At 40.1% G+C, this 27,924-nt stretch overlaps 1 protein-coding gene across 5 annotated transcripts; it reads right to left on the reverse strand.

Annotated features, from left to right (window-relative positions):
- Positions 1 to 605: 605 nt before the first annotated feature.
- CASP2 (caspase 2) lies at positions 606 to 27,421 on the reverse strand. Of its 5 annotated transcripts, none has more exons than XM_081317575.1 (12): positions 27,216 to 27,421; positions 25,815 to 25,883; positions 25,194 to 25,344; positions 21,234 to 21,401; positions 17,287 to 17,368; positions 14,430 to 14,527; positions 13,237 to 13,413; positions 11,931 to 12,059; positions 11,491 to 11,581; positions 3,389 to 3,538; positions 3,163 to 3,272; positions 606 to 2,366 (listed from the first exon to the last, which is right to left on the reverse strand). In XM_081317575.1, exons 3-12 carry the CDS (start codon positions 25,341 to 25,343, stop codon positions 2,232 to 2,234), a joined length of 1,290 nt encoding a protein of 429 aa, XP_081173701.1. In that variant the 5' UTR covers position 25,344; positions 25,815 to 25,883; positions 27,216 to 27,421; the 3' UTR covers positions 606 to 2,231. The 5 variants fall into 5 exon arrangements, with proteins under 5 accessions (XP_081173701.1, XP_081173699.1, XP_081173700.1 ...); XM_081317573.1 differs by having other exon boundaries at positions 25,815 to 26,073; XM_081317574.1 differs by lacking the exon at positions 25,815 to 25,883 and having other exon boundaries at positions 27,216 to 27,379.
- Between the last annotated feature and the right edge of the window lie 503 nt (positions 27,422 to 27,924).

Raw genomic sequence — 27,924 nt, forward strand, 5'->3', positions numbered from 1 at the left:
ACACTGAATAGCCCAAGGATACTTTTATATTTGGTAAAGTGACTTTAAAAGGAAATATTATTATCTTCAGGGACGATACTACAGTGCAACCCATACATTCCATCCTTCACACAGAAAACAAACATGGTAAATAAAAACGGCAGGAAAGACACTTTTGCTAATTGCAGTAAAGATAAAAATAGCACCACTGGTTCGGTTGGTTAATATGTTCTTCTTGTTTCAGTGAGAGATTCTGGACAGTTGAAAAGAAAGAAAAAAGATACCACATTGGATCTTAAGCTCTTTCTTATTCATAGCTTTCCAGACAGAGCTGTCCAGCCAAAAAGCCTCATGCTTCTCTCCAGCTTTAAGGTAAGAATATGACTAAGACAATTCTTCCTGATTTAATTTCAAGGATGCCTATCAGGAATACTTCCAAATATATTAAATGTGCAGAACTTAAAAATTCTCAATACTGGTCTTTTTTTAAAAAAAATTGCAGCATTAACCTTTTCTTATTCTATCTTTGTCTAACAGTAGCTTCAGGAATACGGCGTGACAGGTTTGCAGGAAAAGTCTAGATATAATTCTCACAAGAGGGAAAAAAGAGACACAGAAATAGGAAAATGAGATTACTTTTTATTTTGGCATATATGAAAGCAATTTATATACAATATATAGGCAGTGATTTGAAAACTTGTCACTTTGATTGCAGAAACATTTTTTTTAAATACAAAAATAAGTTTTTCTTTAAAAAAGCACCAAATATTTCAAAAGTATTTTCAAAGGTTTCAAGTTAAATACAGGAAAGGGAGTTATTTCTCAAGCACTGCAGCAAGTCCAGGAGCTACCAATCTAATTACTGGAGCTGCTGAGTGCCTGGATTGTTTTGTTACGAAAGAGTATATTCACACATATCAAGAAAACTGTCCTTTACTTCCAAAGACCCCTGGAAAGTCAAAGACATGGCAAGTCCCATCCAAAGGGTCGTTTACAGTAGTAAAACTAGATTCTGAAAAATGATGGTTTCTTCCTCTCTACTTTCTATCCTGTGCCTCTCCAGGCATCCTTACAAGCAGAAGAGCAAAATATTTCCTATTCTACATTAAAAGCGCTTCCAGTTTATGGCAAATGATAAAACTGTTTCAAAACATTTTTAAAACACTACAAAAATAATAAACACAATAATAAACAGAAGGCTTTCACTCAAAATAATGCTATTCATTGAGGGGAGCAGGTAGTTATCAGGACTCCAGGAAACACTGAATAAGTATTTTAACCCTTTCCTCCCCACAACAAACTTCAGGACAAGATAGAAAGAACATAGGCAATCAGAACAGGATAAAGGTAGGTTAATCCATGGCAGCGTACAGTACTTATGTTGCCTAGTGAAGTCTTAAGTATAACTTCAAATCAGTATCAGATAAACAGGTAGTATTATGCACAGTGAAAATATTATGAACATTTGGAACTTAGAAATATAATTTTATGTAACCAGAAGTATCTTGGAGAAAAATGAAAAATCGCTGTGATTATTTCCAAGTCCTGCTCTCAATTTTCTGCAAGAATGATCAAATTCCACCGTAGAAAATATAGCAAGCAGCAAGCATTCAATAAAGGTTTGGTAGCAAAAACTAGTGGCCTAGTGACTCCTTGAATATCTATACATATAAAGCAACATTAGCACTGGCCTGCCACTCTAACTTGGCCTTCATAGTCTGCACAGCCTCTATTTTTAGAGTTAAGGTTCCCTTTCAAACCTACTGCTATGGGCAACCAAACATCAATTCAAATTAAAAAAGAATTCAACGTGTAGCTTTTAAAAAATGTTTTATATCTTTTTCTTTAGAAAAATAATGACATGAAATTTCAAACTCACATTTTCTACAAACACATAAAATCATTAAAGTGCTCCCCATCAATTTATTTTTGGCACATAGGGAGAAAGCCCCCAGAACAATAGCCAAATCCTACTCTAGAGAGTAATTTTAGCAAACTCTGCACACACCGTAAGAAATTTGGCATGGCCAGGCATTATTTACTTAAAAGATTATAGCTTAGGATATCTCAGGTTTTTTTTTTAAAAAAAAAAACAGAAATAAAGAAAGCAAATAGCATATTTCAGTCCAATTTTCACTGTCATTCATGAAGGAAGATACTGTAGATCATAAACATCTACAGGCAACTGTAGGATGTTTCATGAATGCTGAACAGGAACAGGAAAAAATTCCATTGCCAAAAGAACAACAGAATTAATTCTCAGAAACTATCCCTGGAAACAGGTAAAGGTCTTGGCAGAGAGTGCTACAATACTCTGACATCTCCTTACAACGATGAAAATCTGTGCCAGGGGCATGGCCTTCACGGTGTTTGATCAATCTGTTCACCTGTAAGGCAGAAAACAACAAAAGATTATCTAAAAATGTAGATAGCTACAAAGAAAAAAGAAAAAAAATGAACTTTGTTTCACACCCATAACATTGTGTCTCAGAAGTTATGCTGGCTCATGTCGGGTGGGCTGCAGTTTGGCAAAACTGGGCCAAAGAACAGCTTGAGTGTTTTAGGTTTTGGCTAAGAGCAAATCCAGTGGGGTCTCGGTGGCTGAATAGAGTAAGGATGGTGCGCCTTCTCCCTCCTCCTCTGCACGGTCTGTGCTTTGACAGACTTATCTCTCCAGCACCCTCTTTTGCTCTGTCTCTTATCTTGCTCTTGAAGTCAAGGACATCAGCAACAATTATGGCTAGCTCGGGGGAGGGAGCCACTCAACCAACATACTCACCCTACCTTCCCAGGACTTTCCTTTCCATCCTTCCTTTAGTTACCATGGTTGGCATTCTTGACAGTATAAGAGCAACATAAGAAGAGATAAGGAGAGAAAAGCTCCAAGAAGACAGAGAGCAGAAAGGCAGATCACTTGGATATGCTACCTTTAAAGCTACGGATACTGGCAGTGATTATCCAACCAGCATTTCCCACTCCGTACTCTCTTCTCAATGCCTTCCTTCCTTCCCTACCTACCATCCCCCTCCTCATACTGCTATCTGGAACTCAAGTGTTTTGGTTTAAGCATGGACTATTAGAGACTAGCTGGGTTTTTTTTTGCTGCATATCCCTAGTACAAAGAAGCTCCTTTAAGTTTAGACAAAACATAAAAAGAAACAAAGCACAGTAACCCCTGCCCACCTTGACCAGCATGTCAGCCACATGCACATTTCTGGCATCCTCAGCAAACACAGAAGTGAGAGCTTCTATATACCATGATCCACGTTTGGTATTTCTCATAGCAGCTGTACCTATAAAAAAAAAACACAACCAAAGCCAATTAAAGGAGAAAGAAATAGAAATACCTTAGCTGCATAACAGGATAAATAGTGTAATAATACGACAGCACTTGTATTATCCAAAATACCTTTCAGGCAGGCATATCCACAGATCATATCAGAGCAGGTAGGGAGGCGTAACTTAGGATTTTCCTTCTTGTTGGCATCACTCTCCTCACAACCAGGAGAATTGGCCCGGTCATTCCCATCTACCTGATCCACTCCACGGTCTGTCTCATCTTACAAAAGGAAAAAGGCAGAAGATCAATTCCATGCAGCTCTATTATATATCTTTGCTAAATGACAGGCATACTCATTTAATCTTCAATTAGTGGTTGCAAACCTTAGATACAGACATTGATATATGTGTATTCACCAGGAGTCCTGGTCTCTCAAGTGGTTAGAATGTAGTATTGCAAACAAACTCTGTCCGCAGCCTGCAGTTTGATCCTGAAGGCGATCAAGATTGACTCATCCTTCCATCCTTCAGAGATCGATAAACTGAGGACTCAGATTGTTGGGGGCAATATGCTGTCATTATAAACTGCCCGGAGAGTGCTGTGAAGCGGCATATAAGTCTAAGTGCTATTGCTATTGCAATGTGATATAAACCAATTTTTCTTAGAACAATTCTCTTATTAATACCTTACACAGCATTCACAAGCACAGATACATGATGGAGGTAAAATTAAGTCTATGCAACACCCATGTCAAAAGTAAGGAAGAGACATAACTGCTAAATTGCAGACCTTTATTTTACTTGGGATATTTTCTGTCAGAAGCTTTTAGTAGAAGTTAAGAGATTAGCTAGAAAAGGGAAGTCAACTACAGAGACAGGCTGGCTTTAGGGAGTGATCAATCCATGACTGAACAGTGCTTGCAACATCTAATCAAGAGGTACTCTACACACTTCAGGGTTTGCTGTATGAATTTTCTCATGACTTAAGTCCTGCTTTGACTCCATGACGAACTAAACTCCGGGAAAAACCCAAAGCCTCTCCAGTTAATTAATACTTGTTGTTTCTTAGTCATGCTCTTCACAATAGCAGATCCCTGAAAGTTAGATGCAACCCTTAAAGCCATTTATCAAGTGCTGTTCTAACTCACAAGGATATTAAACAAGGGCGCATACTTGTCCCATTCCTCCTGCATAGCTCTTTTTCTGCTCTACATAGATGATATAAGAATCCTTTCTTATAAGAACCCCGATGGGACTCAGCTGTGTCTTAGTAACCCTAGCTCAATACAATAACTGAAAACAAACTATGAAAAACCCTCAAACCAAACATTTTTCCAGGAAACCTAGTATATAAACAGGGCTATAATTGAGCCGGTCTCATATTCTAAATATCTGGGGACAGTCTCCCAAACTCAGGCATCCAGAATGCTCCTGGAAACTATTTTGTCCAAAACAAGCAAAAAAAAAATTGTGAAATTTTTATTTTTAAGCAAAGAAGGGTATTGTAGGTCCAAGTAGCTAAGAGTTGGTACAGTTTATAGAGACCAATAGAAGAGTATATGAGTTGAACGAACCCTAACCCTAATCTAAAGCAACTTTACTGAAAAAGCCAACGTTACTCAGGCTCCTCCTCTGCCACTTACTTTCCCTGGGTCAGTGGTCCCCAACCTTTTCACCCATCGTACCACTTTTAGGATATGGCAACATCCGAGTACCACCAGTCGCCTAGCAAGGTGGTAAAAACTTGATGACCAAAAAAAAGGGAAAAAGTGATGAAGTACAGGTAGTCCTCAACTTACAACAGTTCACTTAGTGACTGTTCGAAGTTACAATGGCATTGAAAAAAGTGCCCCCCAAGCCACAGCCGAGGAAGACACCTGCCTGCCCGCCCGGCGGCGCTCTTCCTCCTGTCCGAGGTTTTCATTGTTGTGAGCATTTCTGTTGAGGATTGGCCACGGGGGTGGGGTAGGGGTGTGTTTGGTTTTTATTCCCCCCCCCTCTGCTGGGTGGTTGCAGCAGGTTTTGGTCACTTCACATGACCCTGGGACACTGAATATGAATCAGTTGCCAAGCATCTGAATGTAAATCACAAGACCCTGGAGATGCTGTAACATTCCAGCTGATTGGCGCTTCTTCTGGGCTCAGCAGACACGCCAGGATCAGCATTGAGTTCCAGCTGGAGCGTGGTGCTGATCCTGGCACTTCCGCTGAGCCCTGCAGCTTCAGCCATCTCTCGCTCAGGCTTGTGCGGTGCTGCCACCGGTTCAGCTCATTCCCCTCCCCCGCTACCACTTTTCTAGGATGGTCGTGTACCACCTGCTAGGTGCCAATGTACCACAGGTGGTACCCGTACCACTGGTTGAAAAGCCCTGCCCTAGGTCAGTGGTCCCCAACCTTTATGGCTTGGCAGCCCAATGGGGGGAAGAGGGCAACCGTCCTGCGCAAGAGGCGGACTAGTGCACCGGCCGCTCAAGCAAGCCGAGTTGCACACATGCACTGGCCAGCCACTTGTGCAGCCCGATTCCGAACAGACCATGGCCCAGTACTGGGTCACAGCCTGGAGGTTGGGGACCCCTGCCTTAGGCGATGAGCAAGTCACAACCACTGATGGCTGTATACAATGGACAGGGGGTGCCAATCTGATTTAAATACATCACTTTTTTAAAAAAATCATGAAAGTCTAAAGGGCACAGTAAAACCCAGTACTTAACTAGAAGTTTTCTCATAGAAGAGCTTTTATTTTGGCTCAATATAATACTTTCCCTTCAACTGAGCTCGGAAGATATCTTTCCCAGAACAATTGTGCCCTTGTGATGACGGACAAGTTGAAATTATCAAGCATAACCTTCTCTACTGCTCACTCAATAGTGTTAGCAGTATTGTATTCTTTCTTTATTCTCTAAATGGCCAAGCCATACAGATCAATTTTATATTTCTTAATTACATTCTGAGAATATCTCCTCCATATCCTATGATGTTACATTCTGCACCAGCAGTAAGAAAGATTTGGCAATAACTCATTAATAGTACTGCTACATCTGTATTTTTACTCCAACTTTTTGTATTTAGTTCTGCAGTCTGTAATGTAAATATTTTCAGTATCATCTTGCTATGCAAACTACAATTATCTTAATGCTTAATTCAGCATTATTTTCTGCTGTAAATATTTGAAATCTTACTGACTGGAATTCACAGTCATTTTATAGTTGTTATGCTATTATTTCTCAAACGTCTAGCCATTGTTTGTTCAGCTTACACAGACCAGTTAGCTACTAATTTTGTAGCTAGTTCTGTAATTTTTAAAGCTTTCACTTGATGCTAGACTTAACATTCAATTGTATTGTCACAAACAGCCATTATAGATCAGGTTGTAATAACAGAGAAATCTGAAGGCACCATATAGATTCCTAATACTGCAAGAACTACATATAGAGCCTACAGACTACTTTAAAATCACCAATAAATTTCTGCCAACCTCCCTCCATACTTATTGTATCCAATTTCCAACAGTTAAGGAAAGGTCACCAGTGTCTCTAATACACTCTTTGTGGTTGCTATTTCCAAGATAGCCTCAGGAATGTTCAGCTGTGGGAAACCCTCTATATGTATTTTTAAAAAAAAGAATATATGAAGGGAAGGGAAAATTTTCCAATCAATACAGCACTGGATAAAGAATGAAGCTCTACATGCAGGCTTTTTACAAACAAGCTAAGAATACAACTGGAATTGAAAATAAGTTTTCAATATTGCTCAGATTAAGTTTTGTACCATGCGAGCTGAGAATTGTTTTGAGTTTGTACGCACTTAAAACAATCCAGAGCACTTCAATCACCTGATTTTCAAGAGTATATGTGAGTAACTGCATCATCATAAATGCCATTATCCCCCTTAATACTCATCTAACAATCTGTAGTTTGAGCATTCCTTTTAAATATTGCTTTAATAGTTTTAAATAATTATTAATTTATGGTATGCTTTGAAGACACCATAGGCATTCCTGGAAAATGAAACAATAGGCTTTCGAGGGCTCCAAAAATGGAGGCAGGATTAAAAAAAACTTTTTTATGGAAAATATATCAAGAGAGAAAAATGAGGAAGGGGAATAGCTGATTTATAACCACAGCTTTTACCAGGTTTAAAATATTAGGTCTTTCTTATAGTCTCTGCTCCACACAAGTGGTTTCTTAACTAAGTAACCATATTTTCAAGAGCTTTGGATAGAGAGAAAGAAGCTTACACTCTGTATATCTTTATATTTCCTTTCTTTTAATTATTCTTTCGGCAAATCCAATTTCAGTTAATCCTGTTCCTGTTCATTTTCTATTCAGTCTAGAAAACTGATAGTTTTACTAATAGTATAAGCTCTCCTCCCACCCCAAAAATGGTTATTAGACTATTAGGTTATTTTCAAAGCTAATTTTATCATTATTTACTTCCATTTTATCTTATATTTTTTCTCGCTCATTGTTCTTGTTGCATGCTAGGCATTAATAAGGCTATACATGCAGCTAGACTCATAATACCAAGTGCTTTCAAACTGCTTTATGCACACTATCATTATTAAATTGCATACTTACCCTCTGCTATTTATATTTAACATAATCAGTTTGAAACCAGTTCATAATAATGGTGAAATCATAAGACGCCTCTAGAGAAAGCAAGGCGCTGTTGCTGACCCTTGCTATTCCTAACTAAATTAACATTCCTTCTTTTCCCTTCCGCTTGAAAATGAAATCAATCCAAGCATTCAGTATTTACTGCCAGAAAGACTGTAGAATAGACATAACCACTCCATTCCAGCTGTAAGGTTACTAAACAGCAGGAGCCAGTCCACACCTACTGGGAAGGAAACAGCAGCCAGTGGACAGATGAACGCCTCGCAGTGGGAGATGCAATACTGAAGCTGCAACAGTATGCTATGGAAGATTGGGTCAAAGTAGGACAAACAAGAAGCCTCCGTGCATTTAGACAATGTAACAACATGGTAATCAAAATAAGCATCAAATATCATGTTTGCGTAATGAAGCTCTTGCAGGTCATTCTTTATTTTATAGGTTTAGCAACACAAAGCTAAACAGATCAGCTAGCACAGCTTTTAAGGCAAGCATTTAATTTCTTGGAGATGAATTCACATGTGAAACTAGAATCTACAAGCTAGGTTGTAAAAAAAAAATCTTGGTACATGAGCAAATAAACTGTTCGCCATGCATTAAAACTCCTTAGTAATAAATAAAGATGTATATAGGTAAGAAAGAAACTCCAATTATGAAAGCTTGTCTCTCTGATCAATCCACTGAAGATAAAGTAGAAAAACTCAGGAGAAAGATACCAGTACCAAACACATTTGGGGAAGATTTATCGTCCCCTATTTCAGGCAAAGGAAAGCATTTTTCTACTTCCTGAAGTTCCAAGCAGCTCTCTGCATTCATTGGTATTTCTCCTTTCCTAGTTCTAGAAATTTTACAGCTCCACAATTCCACAGAAAGGGACACAGGTCCCGAATGTGCTTCTTCTAAGGCGTTCCATTTCAACCTTAGCCCTAATCCTAACTCTAACCCTAACTGAAGAAACTTTATGCCATAGCATAAAGCATAGGTTTGACAGATTCTACCTTAGCACAAGATGTTAACCTAGTTACTGTGGTTTCTGAGTCATGGTTTATGGCTTAGCACATCATGCGAGTCTACTTTCCTACCTTTTGTTACAAGTTCAAGCCATTAAGTAGATTAGGGTTTGGCTTGAGCTATCTTCCTGTACATTCATGTCCAACTAAGTTAAAAGATTAACCCTGAATTTATTTACTCATGTTGTCCTAGCTAAATTTCTTGATCCAGTTTATTATTCACTGAAAACTTAGCACAGCTGATTAAAATAGTTCTTAGTCAATTTTAAATTGGACAAATGCAAATTAAAAAATTAAATTAGATTAAAATTAGGCCAAAGAAACAAATGAAGGTTCTACTTGCCTACGTGCTATAAATAAGTGCAGGATTCTCTTTAATAACATATTTTATCCACAAACCATAGTATGCTGATTGGAATTATCAGAAGACTGAACTGTTTCATATGGCTTTTAATTCACAGCTTGCTGCTGTTAACAAACACCACAGAGAATTTAGTATTCACTGTCATTTTATGTATTGGCTTTATTATTTTTAATAGAAATACTGCAACCTCTAGGAGTTGTGTGGTAATGCAGTGGTCCAGAAATACAGTAAAATAATATAACAATAAATAATACCATTTATTTAACCACAAAGTAGTGCATAGCACAGTTCATGGTTGTTCTGTGCTAGGCACATACTGGATTCCTGCTTTTCCTGATGAAATATCCCTAGTTTTAGAGGCAAACTCCATTCAGTTATGATCTGTAGCACTTGAATTTCAACACAGAAAAAAATATAATAATTATGTTACAGATTAGTTCAAATGTTTATGCAGGAGACAGATACTATGAAACTATGTGTGCATGTGTGTGCGTTAAATAAACTTAACAGGTTAATTTTATCAAGAAGTGCTACTGTAATACCAAAAATGTCTTTTACACATACCTCAAAAGCATATATTACCTTAAATAAGGTGTCTGCAGCCCTGGCACAGTAATAGAACACTAGCTCTATTCTGGTTTTGCACATCAATGAGCACCACCGCTATTCTCCTAAGATCTGAAACTTGGTTAAAAAAATAAATTTAAATTTAAGGACCATTTAAGTGCCCCTATTAAAAACATGCAGTCAGCTTTTCAACCTTTATTCCCTATAAAACACTTTTCAAGCCTAAAATGTATTTCCTATATAAGGCGAAGATTTAAGGCAAGCCTCTGGAGAACTATATAAACAAATTTTCTAGGCCAGGGATAGGCAAACTTGGCTCTTTTATGATTCGTGGACAGCTGTGCTGGCTCAGGAATTCTGGGAGTTGAAGTCCACCAGTCATAAAGGAGCCAAGGTTGCCTACCCCTGTTCTAGGCGCTTGTTTCTAATGTACTTCAGAGTTCATCTGCACTGCAGACACAACTGTCTGAAGGTTCATCAGAAGAAAATATTCTTTAAGGAAAAGGGGAGGATCTGAGGGCCTCAAGATGTTGCTGAATCCAAATCCTTAGAAACTCATGACGAATAATGGGAGCTGTAAAGTTGCTGTAGGTATAAAGGGGAAAAAAATAAAGCTCTAGATATGTACTTATATAAGATGGAGTCAATGCTTTATGCTACTTGGCTTCATGGAGAAATTGAATAAAGCTGCCTAGATGAAGTTAACTTCCTTATCTCCTTTTGAGATCGAGTGTGGGTGCCCGGAAAAACTACTTCACAGCAATGGCCCTATTTTATGGAACCACCTCTTTCTAGAAATTAGTATACCTGCTTTTATCTTTCCTTAAGTTGGATAAATTGAAGTCTTTTATAAGACAGCATTTAGAGAATAATTTGGAATTATAATGCCTGTTGTTTTTTTACTGGTCCTTATTATTGATGATTTTTTTTATTTTCACTTTGGATACTTTTACTTGAAAATCACTGGGAATCCTTTAAGATTATGGTGGTATGCTTGTGTTTAGGGACTGATATATTTCCTACAAATTTTAATCAGTTGAAATATCTGCTGAATCATCCCCACTCCTTACATCAGTTATAATCCTTTGATTATGATATAATCTGGCTAAGGTCAGTCTTACATTCTATATTCTATTTTTTTTCTTACATTCCTATAATTTGCTTTAGATGTTTTAGGATGTCTCTGGATCTTAATGGTATTTAAAATTCAGCTGTTCTTCCTTGCATCTGAATCAAATGGAAACTCAAAATAGCAAACTTTTTCAAGCTATTCATAATGTTTCACACAATATGATCTCAGGCTACTATTTATTCAATCTGATAAAAGTTCAGCACAGGTAGGAAACACCAGAGTCCGGGCCAAAGAGAGAAAGAACAAAGGTTCCAGCACACAATCTCATTGGGAGTGTGGTTAGTAAGTGCCCCCATACACATGCAAGAAGAGGAGATTACAAATCTCCTTTCTTCTTTTTCCATGTTACTGCAAGGTCCGCAAGTTGCTGACCAAAGCCATGCACAGCCAGAACCACTTACAGAGAGAGGAAGTGGCAACAGCAAGGCAGGGAGGTGAAATGGGTTCCGCTTATACCTGAGAGAAGTAAAGAGGAGAGGTGAGCACAAGCGTGCAAAAAGGGAAATCTTTGTCGTGAATCACAGGTCACCCTCCCCAGTCACTCACCTCCCCGACATGCCTGGATGAAGAACATTTTAGGCTTATTCTGAAGATTAGGACAATTCGCATTATCAAAAATCCTGAAAATTTCCTGCAGCTGGAAAAGAAACAAGAAGACAAGGTAACAATGTTTTGAAAGGAAATTGTTAAACCAGTTATCATTTTACATTTTTTATTACTATTTTACTGTATAGTGATTAAAAGAATATAAAGGCTGCCATTTCTTTTATTAGAATGCAAGCATGGCATCTACTCTGCCCAGTTTTCCCCCCTCTATTTGTCTCCCCTTCACCAGAATTATCTTCCATTCTACTTTAAGGCAGAATCTCATAATATGTTAAAGCTGTTTAAGGCTTTGTTGTTTCCATGATGGCCAGTTTGATCCTCAGATTCCCTGCATGATCACATTCCAAAACAAAGAAGGAATCTGCCTATGATTGAGTTACCTGAAGTAGCTTCCCATCCACTCCGTAGACTCCACCCTCTATGCCATGTGAAAGAAGTGATACTATGCAGGAATCTAAGTCTCGGTGAAGTGGAAGCTTTGAAAAAAATTCCAACTGTTCTTTCATTTCCTGAGGACAAAAAAAAATCCCTAATCAGCAATCTCTTGAATTGCCGCGAGAGTTGTGTTGGGAGTTTCCCGATACTCCCATGTTACACCTCTGCTCCGCGAGCTGCATTGGCTTCCAGTTGTCTTCCGGGTGAGATTCAAGGTGTTGGTAATGACATACAAAACCCTACATGGCATGGGTCCGGAATACCTTAGGGAGCACCTGCGGCCGGCATCAACTTCCCTCCACCCAGTTCGCTCCCACAGAGAGGGCCTCCTCAGGGTGCCACCGGTCAAAGAATGTCGACTGGTGGCCCCCAGGGGGAGGGTGTTCTTGTGGGCGCGCCGGATTTATGGAACCATCTTCCGGTTGAGCTCCGGATGGCGCCCGACCTCCGCTCCTTCTGGCGCGATCTAAAGACTTACCTCTTCGAACAAGCTGGCCTGGCCTGATGGGATGGGGTTGGGTTTTATTAATGTGTTTTAACTTATTTTAATGTGTTTTAACTTATTGTAAGAATTGTGGGCATTTTGTTTAATCTCTTTTAATTTTTGTATTTTGTCTTTTAACATATACTGCCCTGTTCACCGCCCTGAGTCCTTCGGGAGAAGGGCAGTATACAAATAAAATTATTATTATTAATATTAATAATAATATTAATATTTATAATAATAATATTATAATAATAATAATAATAATAATAATAATAATAATAATAATAATAATAATAATAATAATAATAATAATAATAATAATAATAATAATATATGCAAACAAAGTTGGAAATTAGAGGATATAACCTCCAAATAGCCTAACTAGGAGATGAAGGATTCAGGAATTATCAAAACTGAAAACGTATGAGCATGGTTTCTAAAAGTGCACGATTTATATCATTTTCAAACAAAAAACTCCAAGGAAATTTCAGTTTTTAAAATTTAAGTCTGGAAATCTTTGTTAATAAGTCTAATATATATTTATATACAAATAAAGAAATAAAGTTTAGATAATGAAAAAATCAAGGAATGGAAGTTAAAAACAATCTTATAATTAATTTTTTTTAAATATAAAAAGGAATACAAAGAGGAAACGTTCGCTCTAATATAATCTTGATGCTATCTTAAAAACAGCCAATTCTGGAAAATAAATTTCGTGAAACTTATGCAAACATTTGTCACAACTATCACATTTTTCAACTTACCTGTGCAGTCTGATCATGTCGTACAACCACCTGGTATCCAAGATGCTTGAAGAGCTTATCTAGAGCAGCATGGTCCACATTTCCTCCAGAACGCAACTCTAGATCAGTCTCCTTGCTGAAATGCACATTGCTAAGGATAAGAGCCAGGCCTCGTGGGCGTGATTTCAACTTGTATGCCTATTAAACACAGATAATATATATCAGTTTCTTGGCCTATACGCTGAAAGTAAAATCACAAGTTGCTTTGAAAACATACCACACTCCCTACCAGTCGAAGAGAGGTCAAAATGCAAAATTTGAACACTCTTGGACAGTATTAGTTAATGTTTCCAGATTGTAGGAAACTATTTTTTTAAAAAAAATATATATGAATACCGTAATTTTTAATACATGAAAACAAATGAATAGTCAAATGTTTTATTAACTTAAAGGGAAATACGAGTTTGGATATGATTGTGTACTCATTTAAGGTCTGGAGTGAGATTTGTTAAAGAGGGTCCTTATAACATTCTATTTATTTTTATATTTGATCTTAGTTAAAGTAATTGCTGAAAATTTGGTTTTGCAAAGTTATGTTGAAGGAAAACACAGCAGAACCCCAAATGCTCTTATAAAAAAAGCCCATTATCTATGAACAGCCTTCCAAGTCTTCTTCCGATTGATTTTTCAGCTTGCAGAACTTTTTGACTTGTTTGGGAACAATGGTAGTTTGTGGAACTGAGTTTGGGAAACATTCTTCTTGATTCATCAAATACAGAATAACAGAGTTGGAAGGGACCTTGGAGTTCTTCTAGTCTGGGGGTAGGCAACCTCGGCTCTTTTATGACTCATGGACTTCAACTCCCAGAATTCCTGAGTCTGCTGACTCAGGAATTCTGGGAGTTGAAGTCCATGAGTCATAAAAGAGCCGAGGTTGCCTACCCCTGTTCTAGTCCAAACCCCAGCTCGAGAAGAAGACCCTATCAACGCAGACTGATTAACCTACCTCCCCTCCATTTTTACTCTGAATTTTCAAAGTTATGGGGCTACTCAAAATTTTATAATCATATACATGAAAAAAGAAACTGCTACATTTTGTGTGAGGGCAGTTTTTCCACATAGCCTATTTATTTAAATGCTTTCCTGCAAATAAAACACCCCAGACATATTTATGGGGGGAAAAATTCTCAATGTCCACTTTGCAGCTTACTTACCAAGTGCAGATGAGTGCGATAAAATTCTAGAGTGCATGGTTTCACCTGAGGATAGTGAGGGCCATCTCCGTCATCTAATGAATGCTCCATTGGCTCTGCTGCAAATCAATCAGCAATATGTAAAGGGGTCAGCAGCAAAGCAGGCCACTGTGTAACAGCATGCTTTAGATTTACAGCAAGGTGAGGATACTTAAGAAAAAAACCCTACACAATACATGCATTGCTTAATTTAAACATTTACCTTTATCGAATGTACTAAATAGTATTCTACAGGTAGTCGTCAACTTTCAACCACTTGTTTAGTGACCATTCAGTTAAAACAGCATTGAAAAAAGTGACTAATGACCAGTTTTCACACCGTTGCTGCATCACCACAGTCATCTCAGACACTTGGCAACTAGCATTTATTTATGACTGTTGCGTTGTCCTCGGGTCATGTGATCACCAGGTGTATCCTTCACAGCCAGTTTCTGACCAGCAAAATCAATGGGGGAAGCCAGATTTGTTTAATGACCGAATGATTCATTTAATAACTATGGCAAGACTGTAAAACGGAGCAAAAACTCACTTAACAACCGACTTGCTTAGCAATGGAAATCAGGGGCTCAATTGTGGTCATAAATCAAGGATTACCTGTACTGTAATGCAATGTTTCTTTTTCTTATTGAAATACTAAAATCCAAGTGATTCGAATTTAACCATCTCACATCCTATCAGAGTTCCATCAAAAATTAAATCTCAACTGAAATTTCCCTTTAAGTAACAATAGCTGTTTAAACTAGTTGAGCTATTATGAGTATCAAGAGAGTAAGGTTACCATGGATGAAGTATAAATTAAAAATGTGAAACATCAACAAAATTTGTGCAGAGTATGTAATATTTTAAAATATTATATATTATAATATCAGGAAGGGAAAGGTCTTCTCATTGAGAGTCATTAGTAAAGTTGCTGCCCAACCTTAGGACAAATTGGTATTTCACCATTACTATCTTTCTCCTCCTTGAGGACGAAATGCAAGCAAATTAGACAGAGGTATCAGGCAACAGGAATCAGGATTTGGGGGAAAAGGAGATCTGTAGTTGGATTCAGCATAAGGACCCAATGTTTTCTTCCTTGATTTAAGATGTTCTACAGCATTAAACAACTCATGTATTCTGAACACATATATAACTTTTGACATTCTTTAAATAGCTTCATATTCTTCCATTTTCTGAAGTACCGGTATATAAATCTGTGTTTATATCACAACACATTAACAATGAAAAATGACTTAACAGCAGCCAATTAACTTTTGTGAATACGTCTAGGCTACAGTCATAGCCATGGGATATGAACAGTAGACTCATCCAATGAATAATCTATATAATTATTAGCTAGTAAAACAGTTTGCAATTTAAAATCTCAGTGGGATGCAGCTAAATCCCAAGCATTAAATCTGGATTGTTTTTCTTTGTTTTTCCATTATTCCTTCAAAAGTTATAATTTTATATAGGGATATTGATTTGTGTATATCCTTTAGTCAGGACCCTAGTCTGGGAGTCCCAAAAATAACTCAACCAGGACCTGTATTGAAAGAAAAGGTGTGGGCACCACAAATAACGTGAAAAGATGTCAACCTCCAAAATATTTTCTCTTTTTTAATAATTTACAAAATTATTCATATTGTATAATTTATAAAAATAAACCATTTTTGAAAGAAACAGGCTGGAAATGGAATTTTAAAAACTATTCAGATGAAACTAATACCACAAGAAGAAAGTACAAGAATGCCTTTCCTCTCTTAGAAATTGCAGACAAACTTTTTATTCAGAAAATGGCATTAGGCTAGATCAGGGGTCCTCAACCTTGGCAACTTTTAAGACCTGTGGACTTCAACTCCCAGAATTCCTCAATCTGCCATGATGGCTGAGGAACTCTGGGGGTTGAAGTCCACAAGTCTTAAAAGTGCCAAGTCTGAAGACCCCTGAGCTAGATGATGCTTCAGGGATTAAGCCTGAATAATACATTACCAGATCCCTATCCTTGATTTCAAAACATATGTATTGCATTTCTTCCACTTAGGATATCTTTAAGATATTAAATTATGAGAGGGGAGGGTTCCTGCTGTCAAAGAGCCAGTCCACAGCAATGCTTCTTTGATTTTACAAGCTACCCCAATAGTCTCCAAGCACACTCCTACACAGAACTGTAGCATAGGTTACAAAGCCATGTATGTGATTTCAAAAATACCTGTCTGATAAAGTTAAGAGAAAATAATTTATGTAACCAAATAGTAAAAATAAGAGTATTTTTTAAAAAAACTAACGTTCACTGGTGTGTGAGTTTATAGTTATCTATCTGCTAGTGCTATTACATTAACTTTACAGTATGGGGAATATGTTATAAAGCAAAAACTGTGTAAGATCCTCCCACATCTCACCACTCGGACAGAGGAGATTGAAGCACACAGACAAAGTTGCAGCTCTGTTCAAGGAAATAGACTAAGATGTGGAACTATTTTTCATGGCTTGGAATGAAAATAATAATAAAACCTCCCTGGATATCTCTATTGTCACTGGGCTTTTAAAGACATACTTCATGCTCAATGTTGACATTAAAAATACTTACATTTTGCAACATGCTGTGATATAGTTTCGATTGGCTAAAATTAAAACACATCCCCAAGTACTTGTTGTTTAAGACCACAGCAAAACATCCACCAAAAAGAACAGAAATCCCATCTCACTAATCAGTTTTTTTTCCAATTCATTTGGATTACAACTTTCAAAATACTAAATATTTTTTCCTAATATACTAATTTTAAAAACATTTGACATGTCAGTGCTGTGACAAAGGGAAATTGTATTATAAATTTACCATTGTTCTGATATAGTCTTTTCTGGGAGACACAGGATTCAGGCACTGGAAATGGGAAACTTTGATCATAACAATAAGGTCGCTGAAAAAGATCAGAAAGTACTTTGAAATTATCACAAACATACTGTGTTCATCAAATAAAACCTCAGATGAGAGATGGGGACAAAAGAGGAAGTAATTTCCACTATCTATGATAGTGCAAATATGTGTGCATATACACACGGATATAAATTATTCCTAAAGCCAGTCAGTTCGCAAGATATACTGACTCTTATCATGGCTTAACAGTCAAGTAGTATGCTAGGACATACTTAATTCACCAGAGAATCCTGTCATAGTGAGCAATGGTCAGAAACTATTGACAGTTCTGCCCACAGAACTTACCACGCAATAGATTCCTACTGAACCAAATTTGAATCAATGTTTTCCTACTGAATCAAATTTGACTGCTATACTTCATCATATTCAACCAGGTGCATGCACAAATGTATTTATATATTGCCTTTTATAATTTTGTGATCACTCGGACAGATTTACCTTTATGTAAAGATATATACTGTTTTATAGTCTTAATCTAGATCTTTTAAAAAAAAATTAAGCAAGCTCCTCAAAGAACATTTCTAACAAGTGCATGTAGATAACACATATTTCACAAATATAAAGAAAAAAATGTTATTTTTTGTATTGTTCTTTGTTTTTCAAGAGTTTAAACAATTGCAAACCACCCAGTCACTGGGAATCAGTCAGCATATCAATGTAATACATTATTATTATTATTACATCTGTTCACAATATGAAGTCACAGCTGCCAATTCTTTACGTGGTGTTGGCATTGACTATTTAGTTCCAATAGTTTGCTCTTGCACAGCCAAAACCAAGCTTTAACTTTCTTTTTATAATGTCCCAGTTGTAAGCCATTCACAGGTTTTATTATTACCCACTTTCCCCTCAATCTCTTGTAGAAATTGGCCCTGTAATACTTTTCTTTGTCAGTATTCTCTTCGTGGTTTTATTATATTGTTTTCATATTCACTTTTGTTTCCCATACATTTAGTAAGTTCCAATTTTTAACTTACATCAATGCTTGTTCTTGGCTGTCTTTTACATGATCAGCGAATGCACTTTTCTTCTTCAGGTTTACTTCACCTGAAGTAAACCTGCATTTCTGCAGAACAAGTATATTCTATCTATCTATCTATCTATCTATCTATCTATCTATCTATCTATCTATCTATCTATCATTAATTTAATTATTTAATAATGCCACCCATCTCACTGTTGGAGCAATTCTATCAATATCATTATGGAGATGTAATGTATAGAGAATAGTGATTAGTTTTCTTGTTTTTTCAGTCCAAACTGTCCAGTTCAGCTTGTGTCCAATTATTATCTGTTCACAACAAATCACATTGATTTGTGCTTAGATTGTAAGCCACCCTGAGTCTTCGGAGAAGGGCGGGATATAAATGGGATTAAAAAAAATTGAAGTCACAGCTGTTCCTTAGCTGGTGTTATTACCGTATATACTTGAGTATAAGCCGACTCGAGTATAAGCCGAGACCCCCAATTTCACCCCCAAAAACTGGGAAAAGTTGTTGACTCGAGTATAAGCCGATCCGCCGTTCTGCAAGCCTCCGCCACCGGCGGAGGCTGGATCCGCGCTCTGCAAGCCTCTGCCGCCAGCAGAGGCTCGATCCGCCATTTTGCAAGCCTGAATACACAGGAATACCCTGTGTGGCCGCGGCTCTCGGGGAAGCCCTGGCTGTCCGCTTCCTCGCTCCACGCTGCCATTCGGGGCCCGCGCATTCCCCGGGCAAATCGCGGCGCCCAGCAGGCGAGGAAACACGCCCGCTCCAGTCGCCCCCCCTTCCCTCAGGAGACGCGAAGCAAGTGACCGCCCGGAGCTTACCGAGGACTTGCGCGCGGCCGAGGCTTCGGTGCTTCCAGGATCGCGCGCACCTCTCCCAAGCCGCCGCCGTCCGGAGACCTGCCGAAGTTTGGGGAGGTTTGGGGAGGTGCGCGCGCACCTCCCCAAACCTCCCCAAACGTCGGCAGGTCTCCGTTCCTCCGCGCAGACCTGCCGACGTTTGGGCGCCTCCCCAAACCTCCCCAAACGTCGGCAGGTCTCCGTTCCTCCGCGCAGACCTGCCGACGTTTGGGCGCCTCCCCAAACCTCCCCAAACCTCCCCAGGTCTCCGTTCCTCCGCACAGACCTGCCGACGTTTGGGGAGGTTTGGGCGCCTCCCCAAACCTCCCCAAACGTCGGCAGGTCTCCGTTCCTCCTGCCGACGTTTGGGGAGGTTTGGGCACCTCCCCAAACCTCCCCAGGTCTCCGTTCCTCCGCGCAGACCTGCCGACGTTTGGGGAGGTTTGGGCGCCTCCCCAAACCTCCCCAGGTCTCCGTTCCTCCTGCCGACGTTTGGGGAGGTTTGGGCGCCTCCCCAAACCTCCCCAGGTCTCCGTTCCTCCGCGCAGACCTGCCGACGTTTGGGGAGGTTTGGGCGCCTCCCCAAACCTCCCCAGGTCTCCATTCCTCCTGCCGACGTTTGGGGAGGTTTGGGCGCCTCCCCAAACCTCCCCAGGTCTCCGTTCCTCCGCGCAGACCTGCCGACGTTTGGGGAGGTTTGGGCGCCTCCCCAAACCTCCCCAGGTCTCCGTTCCTCCTGCCGACGTTTGGGGAGGTTTGGGCGCCTCCCCAAACCTCCCCAGGTCTCCGTTCCTCCGCGCAGACCTGCCGACGTTTGGGGAGGTTTGGGCGCCTCCCCAAACCTCCCCAGGTCTCCGTTCCTCCTGCCGACGTTTGGGGAGGTTTGGGCGCCTCCCCAAACCTCCCCAGGTCTCCGTTCCTCCGCGCAGACCTGCCGACGTTTGGGGAGGTTTGGGCGCCTCCCCAAACCTCCCCAGGTCTCCGTTCCTCCTGCCGACGTTTGGGGAGGTTTGGGCGCCTCCCCAAACCTCCCCAGGTCTCCGTTCCTCCGCGCAGACCTGCCGACGTTTGGGGAGGTTTGGGCGCCTCCCCAAACCTCCCAAGGTCTCCGTTCCTCCTGCCGACGTTTGGGGAGGTTTGGGCGCCTCCCCAAACCTCCCCAGGTCTCCGTTCCTCTGCGCAGACCTGCCGACGTTTGGGGAGGTTTGGGCGCCTCCCCAAACCTCCCCAAACGTCGGCAGGTCTCCGTTCCTCCTGCCGACGTTTGGGGAGGTTTGGGCACCTCCCCAAACCTCCCCAGGTCTCCGTTCCTCCGCACAGACCTGCCGACGTTTGGGGAGGTTTGGGCGCCTCCCCAAACCTCCCCAGGTCTCCGTTCCTCCTGCCGACGTTTGGGGAGGTTTGGGCGCCTCCCCAAACCTCCCCAGGTCTCCGTTCCTCCGCGCAGACCTGCCGACGTTTGGGGAGGTTTGGGCGCCTCCCCAAACCTCCCCAGGTCTCCGTTCCTCCTGCCAACGTTTGGGGAGGTTTGGGCGCCTCCCCAAACCTCCCCAGGTCTCCGTTCCTCCGCGCAGACCTGCCGACGTTTGGGGAGGTTTGGGCGCCTCCCCAAACCTCCCCAGGTCTCCGTTCCTCCGCGCAGACCTGCCGACGTTTGGGGAGGTTTGGGCGCCTCCCCAAACGTCGGCAGGTCTGCGCGACGTTTGGGGAGGTTTGGGGAGGCGCCCAAACCTCCCCAAACGTCGGCAGGTCTGCGCGGAGGAACGGAGACCTGGGGAGGTTTGGGGAGGCGCCCAAACCTCCCCAAACGTCGGCAGGAGGAACGGAGACCTGCCGACGTTTGGGGAGGTTTGGGGAGGCGCCCAAATGTCTTCTCTACTTAGCTTTCTAAGTTTAGGAAGCTGAATACACAGGATCCAGGGGGGCTGAAAATATCATACTGGTATTGCATGAAAGAGCAATATGGAATCACTAACACTAAATATGCTCCTTAATTTTATATTTATATTATATTCCTTACCTTTACAGCCTCAGTCGTATGGCAGGGAATAGTGCTGAAGAGCATTTCTTCCAAGTGCTGTTGTTTAGTTTCTCGTAACGCTTCACAAAAGGCTGAAAAGGCTTTGGGGCCCCTCTTCGGAAGCAAATTCAAGAATTCTACGTTTTGGCTAAAATTTCCAGACTTCGCCTATATTGATGCAAAAATACATACCACTGAAAAAATATGTAACAGCAGCAATAACAACAAAAAGCTATCCAGACCTAGAGGATATTATCACTATCTTTGCTATGAGAACATTGCTTGCAATGATGAAATTTTGCCCAAGTTAACATTGTTATTATGGCTGGCCAGTCAGCCAGTTGTTTAAACTGGATTTGGCATTTTTATCCACCTATCAAATCCTTTCCAAAAACCTAGGATAGGCAGGTGTTGTTGTTTGATTGTATTAAATGTATGGTTGTTATAGTTAGATTCACAGTCTAAGACTTAACAATACAAATCATAACCAACACCCTAAGAATGATTAAGATAGCGTCTAAGATTATAGGCAGTTCCAAAGCAGGATAGTTTTAATTACGGCTGTTCACACAGTCATATGTTTAGACTGGATTTGCCATTTTTATTCATCTAGCAATCCAAAGGATCTGAAGTAGGTAGATGTTGTTTGATGGTTGTTGTTGTTGTTGTTACTACTATTACTATTATAAATTTAATCTTCAATTCGATTCACAGTCTGGGATTGGTAAAAACTTAACAGTTCAAGTCCTAACCAAGGACCTAAGAGCTATTAAGATAGAGTCTGAGTATATTGGCAGTTCCAAGTAGGGTGGTTTTTCACAAAGTCAGATATTCATGTCTAATAGGTTCAAAATTTCCATGTATTGGGTATTGCTCCTATTATTATTGGTAGAACCATTGATTTCTTCCTCCACAATCGCTCAACTTCAATGTGCAAATCATGATACTTTGTTATATTTTCTAATTGTTTCTCTTCAATTTGTGCATCATCTGGTATTGCAATATCAATGAATCAGATTTTTTTCTTTTCCACAATAGTGATGTCAGGCATGTTGTGGGCCAAATGACTGTCTGTTTGGATCCAAAAGTTCCACTGGATCTTGACGTGCTCATTTTCAAGAACCTTGTCAATTTGGTGTTCCCAGTAATTTTTGCTGCATTCAAACCCAAACGTTTGTCAAAGCTTCCAATGTATAACTTTGGCAACTCGATCACGACGTTGTAGATAATCAGTCTGTGAGATTTTACTGCAGCCACTAATAAGGTGATCCACTGTTTCATCTTTCTCGTTGCATAAGCAACATTTGTTGTTCTTGCTGACATGTTGAATTTTTGCTTTCATAGAATTGGTCTACAAGGTTTGTTCTCGGGCAGCCAAAATGAAGCCTTCAGTTTCTTTCTTCAGCACTCCAGATCTCAACCAGCTCCCTGTTAGTTTTGTATCTACCTTTCCTTCAATGTCTTTCAGGTATAGACTGTGCATAGGCTTCTTTTTCCAGTTAAAAACCAATGCTCAATTGTTGTTGTTTTGTAACCCATCCCACCCAGTCAGGAGGGAAGGTATGTTGCAGATGCCTTACGTTAAGGAATTTCAACTGGCAGAATCTAGGAGGAGTCTTTTCTGCCATCGCACCAGCCCTGTGGAATATTATCCCCTCTCCTGGCCTTCTGGAAAAGAAGTTTAAAATATGGCTCTGTACTCTTGTGTGGGGGACCCCAGAGGGACCCGCAGCTACGGGGCTGGTTGGCGTCTGAGAACTCTCCCTTCACATTTTTAACCAATTTTTAACAGGGTTCAATCAACCTTGCTTCTTTTTAAATTCTAATTATTTTTTTAATTTTTAATTCTTATATGCTATTTTTATTTTTGGCAGTAAGGTTTGCTTTTCCTAGTGGTGCTGCTGGATACTATCCGCCTATTAGGGCAGTGATGAGATCAGACCAAATCGAGGTCAGACCCAGGCAATAAGCCTGTCAGTCAGTTTTTTTTTCTTTTTTCTTTTTTGCAACCAATGATCTATAGCCATCTCTGTCAAAATGCAGACATGACCAGGATGTTGCATTTGATCATGCAAGGTGGCATTTGTCAATCTGAAAAGCAGACGCTTTGCCTGTGGGAATAACATTAGGAAGATGATGATGATATGCTGTTTTTATATTTTAGAGTTTTATTGTACACCACCTAGAGTCCCTCTCTGAGAGAGATTGAGGGGGGGGGATTAAAAATGTGAAAAATCAATCAATAAATAAAATATTCCACCTAATTATATTTTTGTCAACTGAATGCTCATAGTTTTCATTAATCTCTTGCTTATATTATCTTTTGTCTCACAAAAAAGCAACTTAAGTTTTTTTTTTTTGTTCCTCTGTTCAAACGTGCCCTATTGACAGAGACTACCTGGACAAGTCCCTGCAGTTTTCTCGGCAAGGTTTTTCCGAGGTGGTTTGCCACTGTCACCTTTCTAGAGCTGAGAGAATGACCAATCCATGGTCATCCAGCTGGCTTTGTCCCTAAGGTTAGGCTAGAACTCACAGTCTCCTGGCTTCTAGCCTTATGCCTTAACCACTATACCAAATTGGCTCTCAAACATTATATACCCAGACAGAAAACTCATAGATGATAAGTATAAATATAAAAGATTTATTTTGTTTCACTGAACATACAATGCTTAAGATAGTGACAATAAAAAACCCTACATAATAATTTTAAAGTTCATCATGCAATTAAGCACAATGACATATAAAGAACTTCAGACCTCATAAATATAACATATGGTACTATATAACACAGTTTTTCTTTCTTTTAATAAATAGGAATAGAAATAAATTTTTCTATTATTGTTATTGGGGAGTTTTTCTCACAGCTTGATAGCTAGAAAATTATATTGCTTTCGAACATTTACATTCCTACAATATATTGGTCAAATTTTCATCATTCAACACACAGCAAGACAATTGCAATTTGGGAAGAATATGGAATATGAATATTTCAAAAGCATTCCAATAATTTAAGTTACTATGTTTAATGATGCAAATGATTTTTTTAAAAAAATAACTTTTGAGTACTGGGAAGCAAATAACTTTTGAGTACTGGGAAGCAAAATAGGTTTTTACATCAATAGCTATATTTTGATTACTTATGTAAGCACTGCCTGCTAAAACTTATTCGTTCTATTTCCTCTTCTACTTCTTACTCTGCAGAGTAGCTTGGAAGACAGAAAATTTATCAAACAGGGTTCTATTGCTATTAGCTTCCCTGCCTCAGCACTGGTGGACTAAAAGTAAAAAGGGAGAAATATTTGTTCCACTTATAGTGTTCTCATTTCTATTTAGAGGCAATTCTCACCACAGATGATCAAACAAGACACCATAAACTTTCATTCATCTATAAGTGTTTAGTTATACCACTACATTTTCCGGCGTATAAGACGACTTTTTAACCCATGAAAATCATTTCAAAAGTTGGGAGGTCGTCTTATACGCCCAGTCGTCTTATACGCCGGAAAATCAGCGAGCCCGGGAAGGCACGCCCTCCCCTCTCACTGTGGAGGAAGCAGGGCAGGCTGGCGTCTGGCGGGAGCCGGCAGGGCAGTCCTGCGCACGCGCGCACTCCTCGGCTGTTGGGAGTGCGCGCGTGCGCAGGACTGCCCTGCCGGCTCCTGCCAGACGCCAGACTGCCCTGCTTCCTCCACAGTGAGAGGGGAGGACGTGCCTTCCCGGGCTCGCTGATTTTCCGGCGTATAAGACGAAAAATCTTGAAAATCATCTCAAAAGTTGGGGGGTTGTCTTATACGCCCAGTCGTCTTATACGCCGGAAAATACGGTAGATGCTACCTGAAACTGCTGGTATTAATTCATGAAGAATGCAATGTTAACATTTGAAAGCATAAACAGTATGTTAGAGTAAAGGTCACTTGGGATAATTAAAATTAAGCCCAGTTATGATAAAACCAAACACACCTGTATCATCTCCATCATTGTTTCCGTGATAATATCCTTTTCTATAAGATGTTCCAGTAATTCCTTCAACACTAGCTGACTTGCTAGGAATACACGGTTCTTTTTCAACACTTCTTGGTGACATTTCTGCATGCCACATGCACCCAGCATCCTAGAAACAAAACAAATCTAAATGGAAATATTATATCTGCTCTTCCCATCTTACATAATGTTTAAAACTTATAAGCACATAAGAGGCAAGTGTTTGAACATTTAATTTAACCATTTTTGTCTAGAGTATAATTCCAACCCTACTAATGTCTATAATAGGGACATTTCCAATTTAAGTTTTAAATTTATCCTTAAGCATTAGAATACAGATATTATAGGCTCTGCCAAACTTACTCAGACCTGCAATCAATTAAGATCAAGGTCAAAACAATGGACGCATATGAAACCACTTCTTGCAGCACAGTAATATACCCAACTAAGACTGTGAACTATAAATATACACATTTTCTATTATTTCTTAATAGGATAATTTTATCTCATCTTAATTACTTAGCTGCTCCAATAAACCAACAGCTACCATAAAGTGCAAATCAGTTACTGAAATATCACACCAATGTGGTATGTTATTACCTGATGTTGGACAGATAAAGTCTATTCAAAAATAGAATGGTGACTTGAAATGTTGGGCATAGCTTCTTTCTTTTCAAAACAATAATTTTATATTTGGTGATTTAAGTCAGCATAAAACCAACACAATTTATAATTGTTTTTAATGGGGCATTTACTTCAAAGTCCCTCAGACAACAGTAAAAAGCACACCAAAGCTCATCAACTTGAGGCAACTGGAACAAGTTTCCTTCACAGCTTTCCCTTTCCAAATGGGTGATTCCTATTGAAAAATATATTTTAAAAAATGTATTCTGCTATATTATGTTGATATACTACCAGAGTCAACAAACATTACTCTCAACAGATACATCATTCTATCTGGAATTAACAATTATACAGGAGTTTTTATAAATATCTCACACATTACCAAGGTATTATTATTAATGGGTTCAAGGAGAATTCCCAAACAGAAAATTTGTCTTTTCGAGGAATACAACTCTATTCCAAACCAATTTTACCTCAAGTCCTGATAATAGTCAACTTCATGTCAACTTCATACTATTAAGTGATAGTATTTAAAAGCTATACCCGGATTTTCAAAATAAACCCCAGCAAGGTAACGATAGCTATGTCACAGCAAATATTTATGATCGATGCATTCATGGCTCTTTAAATAATCCAGACACGGATTTTGCTGAATTCATTTTCATTTTACACATAAAGAATGGGAAACTCCAGTCATATAATAACTGAGATCAATGACAGTGCTACAACAGATGTATATAACCGTTATTCCATAATCAGGAAAAACAGAAAAGAGCTTTAATTTTGTGCAAGGGTCTTTGCAGAGAAAAAAAAACTTCCAATGCTATACAAGCCCACCGATCTTTCGTCACTTTAGAATTTCTAAAGCTGATTTTTTTTTAATTGGAACATCCCTTCATGCAAATCCTGCCTTCAGCCTCTCCCGAGTATGAACTTCTTAGTCCTCAGGTGATCTCCTCAAAAGGAAGTCATTATTTCCTCTCGCTCCGCTTGCACTTAAAGAGGGAGAAGAGGAACTCAAGTGATGGGACGGCTGCCAAAATCGGCAGTCAAATAGTGAACACGAAAAGAGTTTCAGAAACCTAACGTGTTACTCCCAATCCAGACTTCTGCATGCCGAGCCGAGCAAAGTAAGAGGCGGGGGAAAATCAGGGCAGGCGCTGGGGGGGGGGGGGAGGAAAGCAGGCAAGACGCTCAGGAGGAAACGTCAAAGCCGCAAGTGGGAACTCGCGGCCCCCAGGACAGCCTCACCCTCCCAAGAAGGCTCTGCAGTTGCAATGCAGAGCCCGCCAGAGCGGGCGGTCCTTCTTCTGCTCCATCCCTTCTTTGCCCTGCAGGCGGGAAGGCTTCCCCCAGGCGCCCTCGATCTAATTCTACCTGCTCCACTCCCGTCCCTTTGGCGTCGGACCCTGACTAAGAAGCGCGCCGCGGAAGCCACCGCCAGCAATGCACACACGGCGCGTTAGCCGGTCCTCCTTTTTAGCGGCGCCACCCGTGCTAGGCCCCAGGCGGAAAAGCGGTTTCCCGCTCAAATTCCTCGCTCTTTAGCCAGCAGGAAAGAAAAGGAGCGAGCATCCTCGGTCACGTGGGCGCACTTCGCCTCCTGCCCTCTGGGCGCTTGCGCGAGTGGCGGTGTGCGCGCGCAGTTCTGTCATTTCTTTTTTTTTTCCACCCCCCACCCCTCCCCAGCGCGAGGGAAAAAGGTCCCCCGAGGTTCGTTTATAGAATTCGGGATTTTTAACCTGCTCTACATCCAGGCGGCGGTTGTTTTCACTGATTTCTCCAATTCTTTGGACATTATAACCTGCCTTTCTTGCAACTGCGTCCCTTATGAAAAAGATTTCCCTGTGGCTTTCTTGCTGGTCCTTCCCTTCTGCACATTGTTTTCACTGAGTTAAAAGCAAGACCGGAAAATGTCGTTGCGCCAGATGCCGCTGAACTACAACTCCCAGCAACCTCAGCTAGCAGGTTCAATAGTAAAGGGTTTGGGGCGTTATAGTTCAGCGACATTTGGCAATCTCGCAGGTTAGTGATTACTCCTGTTTGTTGTAATTTACTTTACGCTGCCTGCTTGCTAGCTATCCTT

Source organism: Vipera berus, assembly GCF_964194415.1.
Source record: "Vipera berus genome assembly, chromosome: 2".
In the NCBI taxonomy this organism is placed as follows: domain Eukaryota; kingdom Metazoa; phylum Chordata; class Lepidosauria; order Squamata; family Viperidae; genus Vipera; species Vipera berus.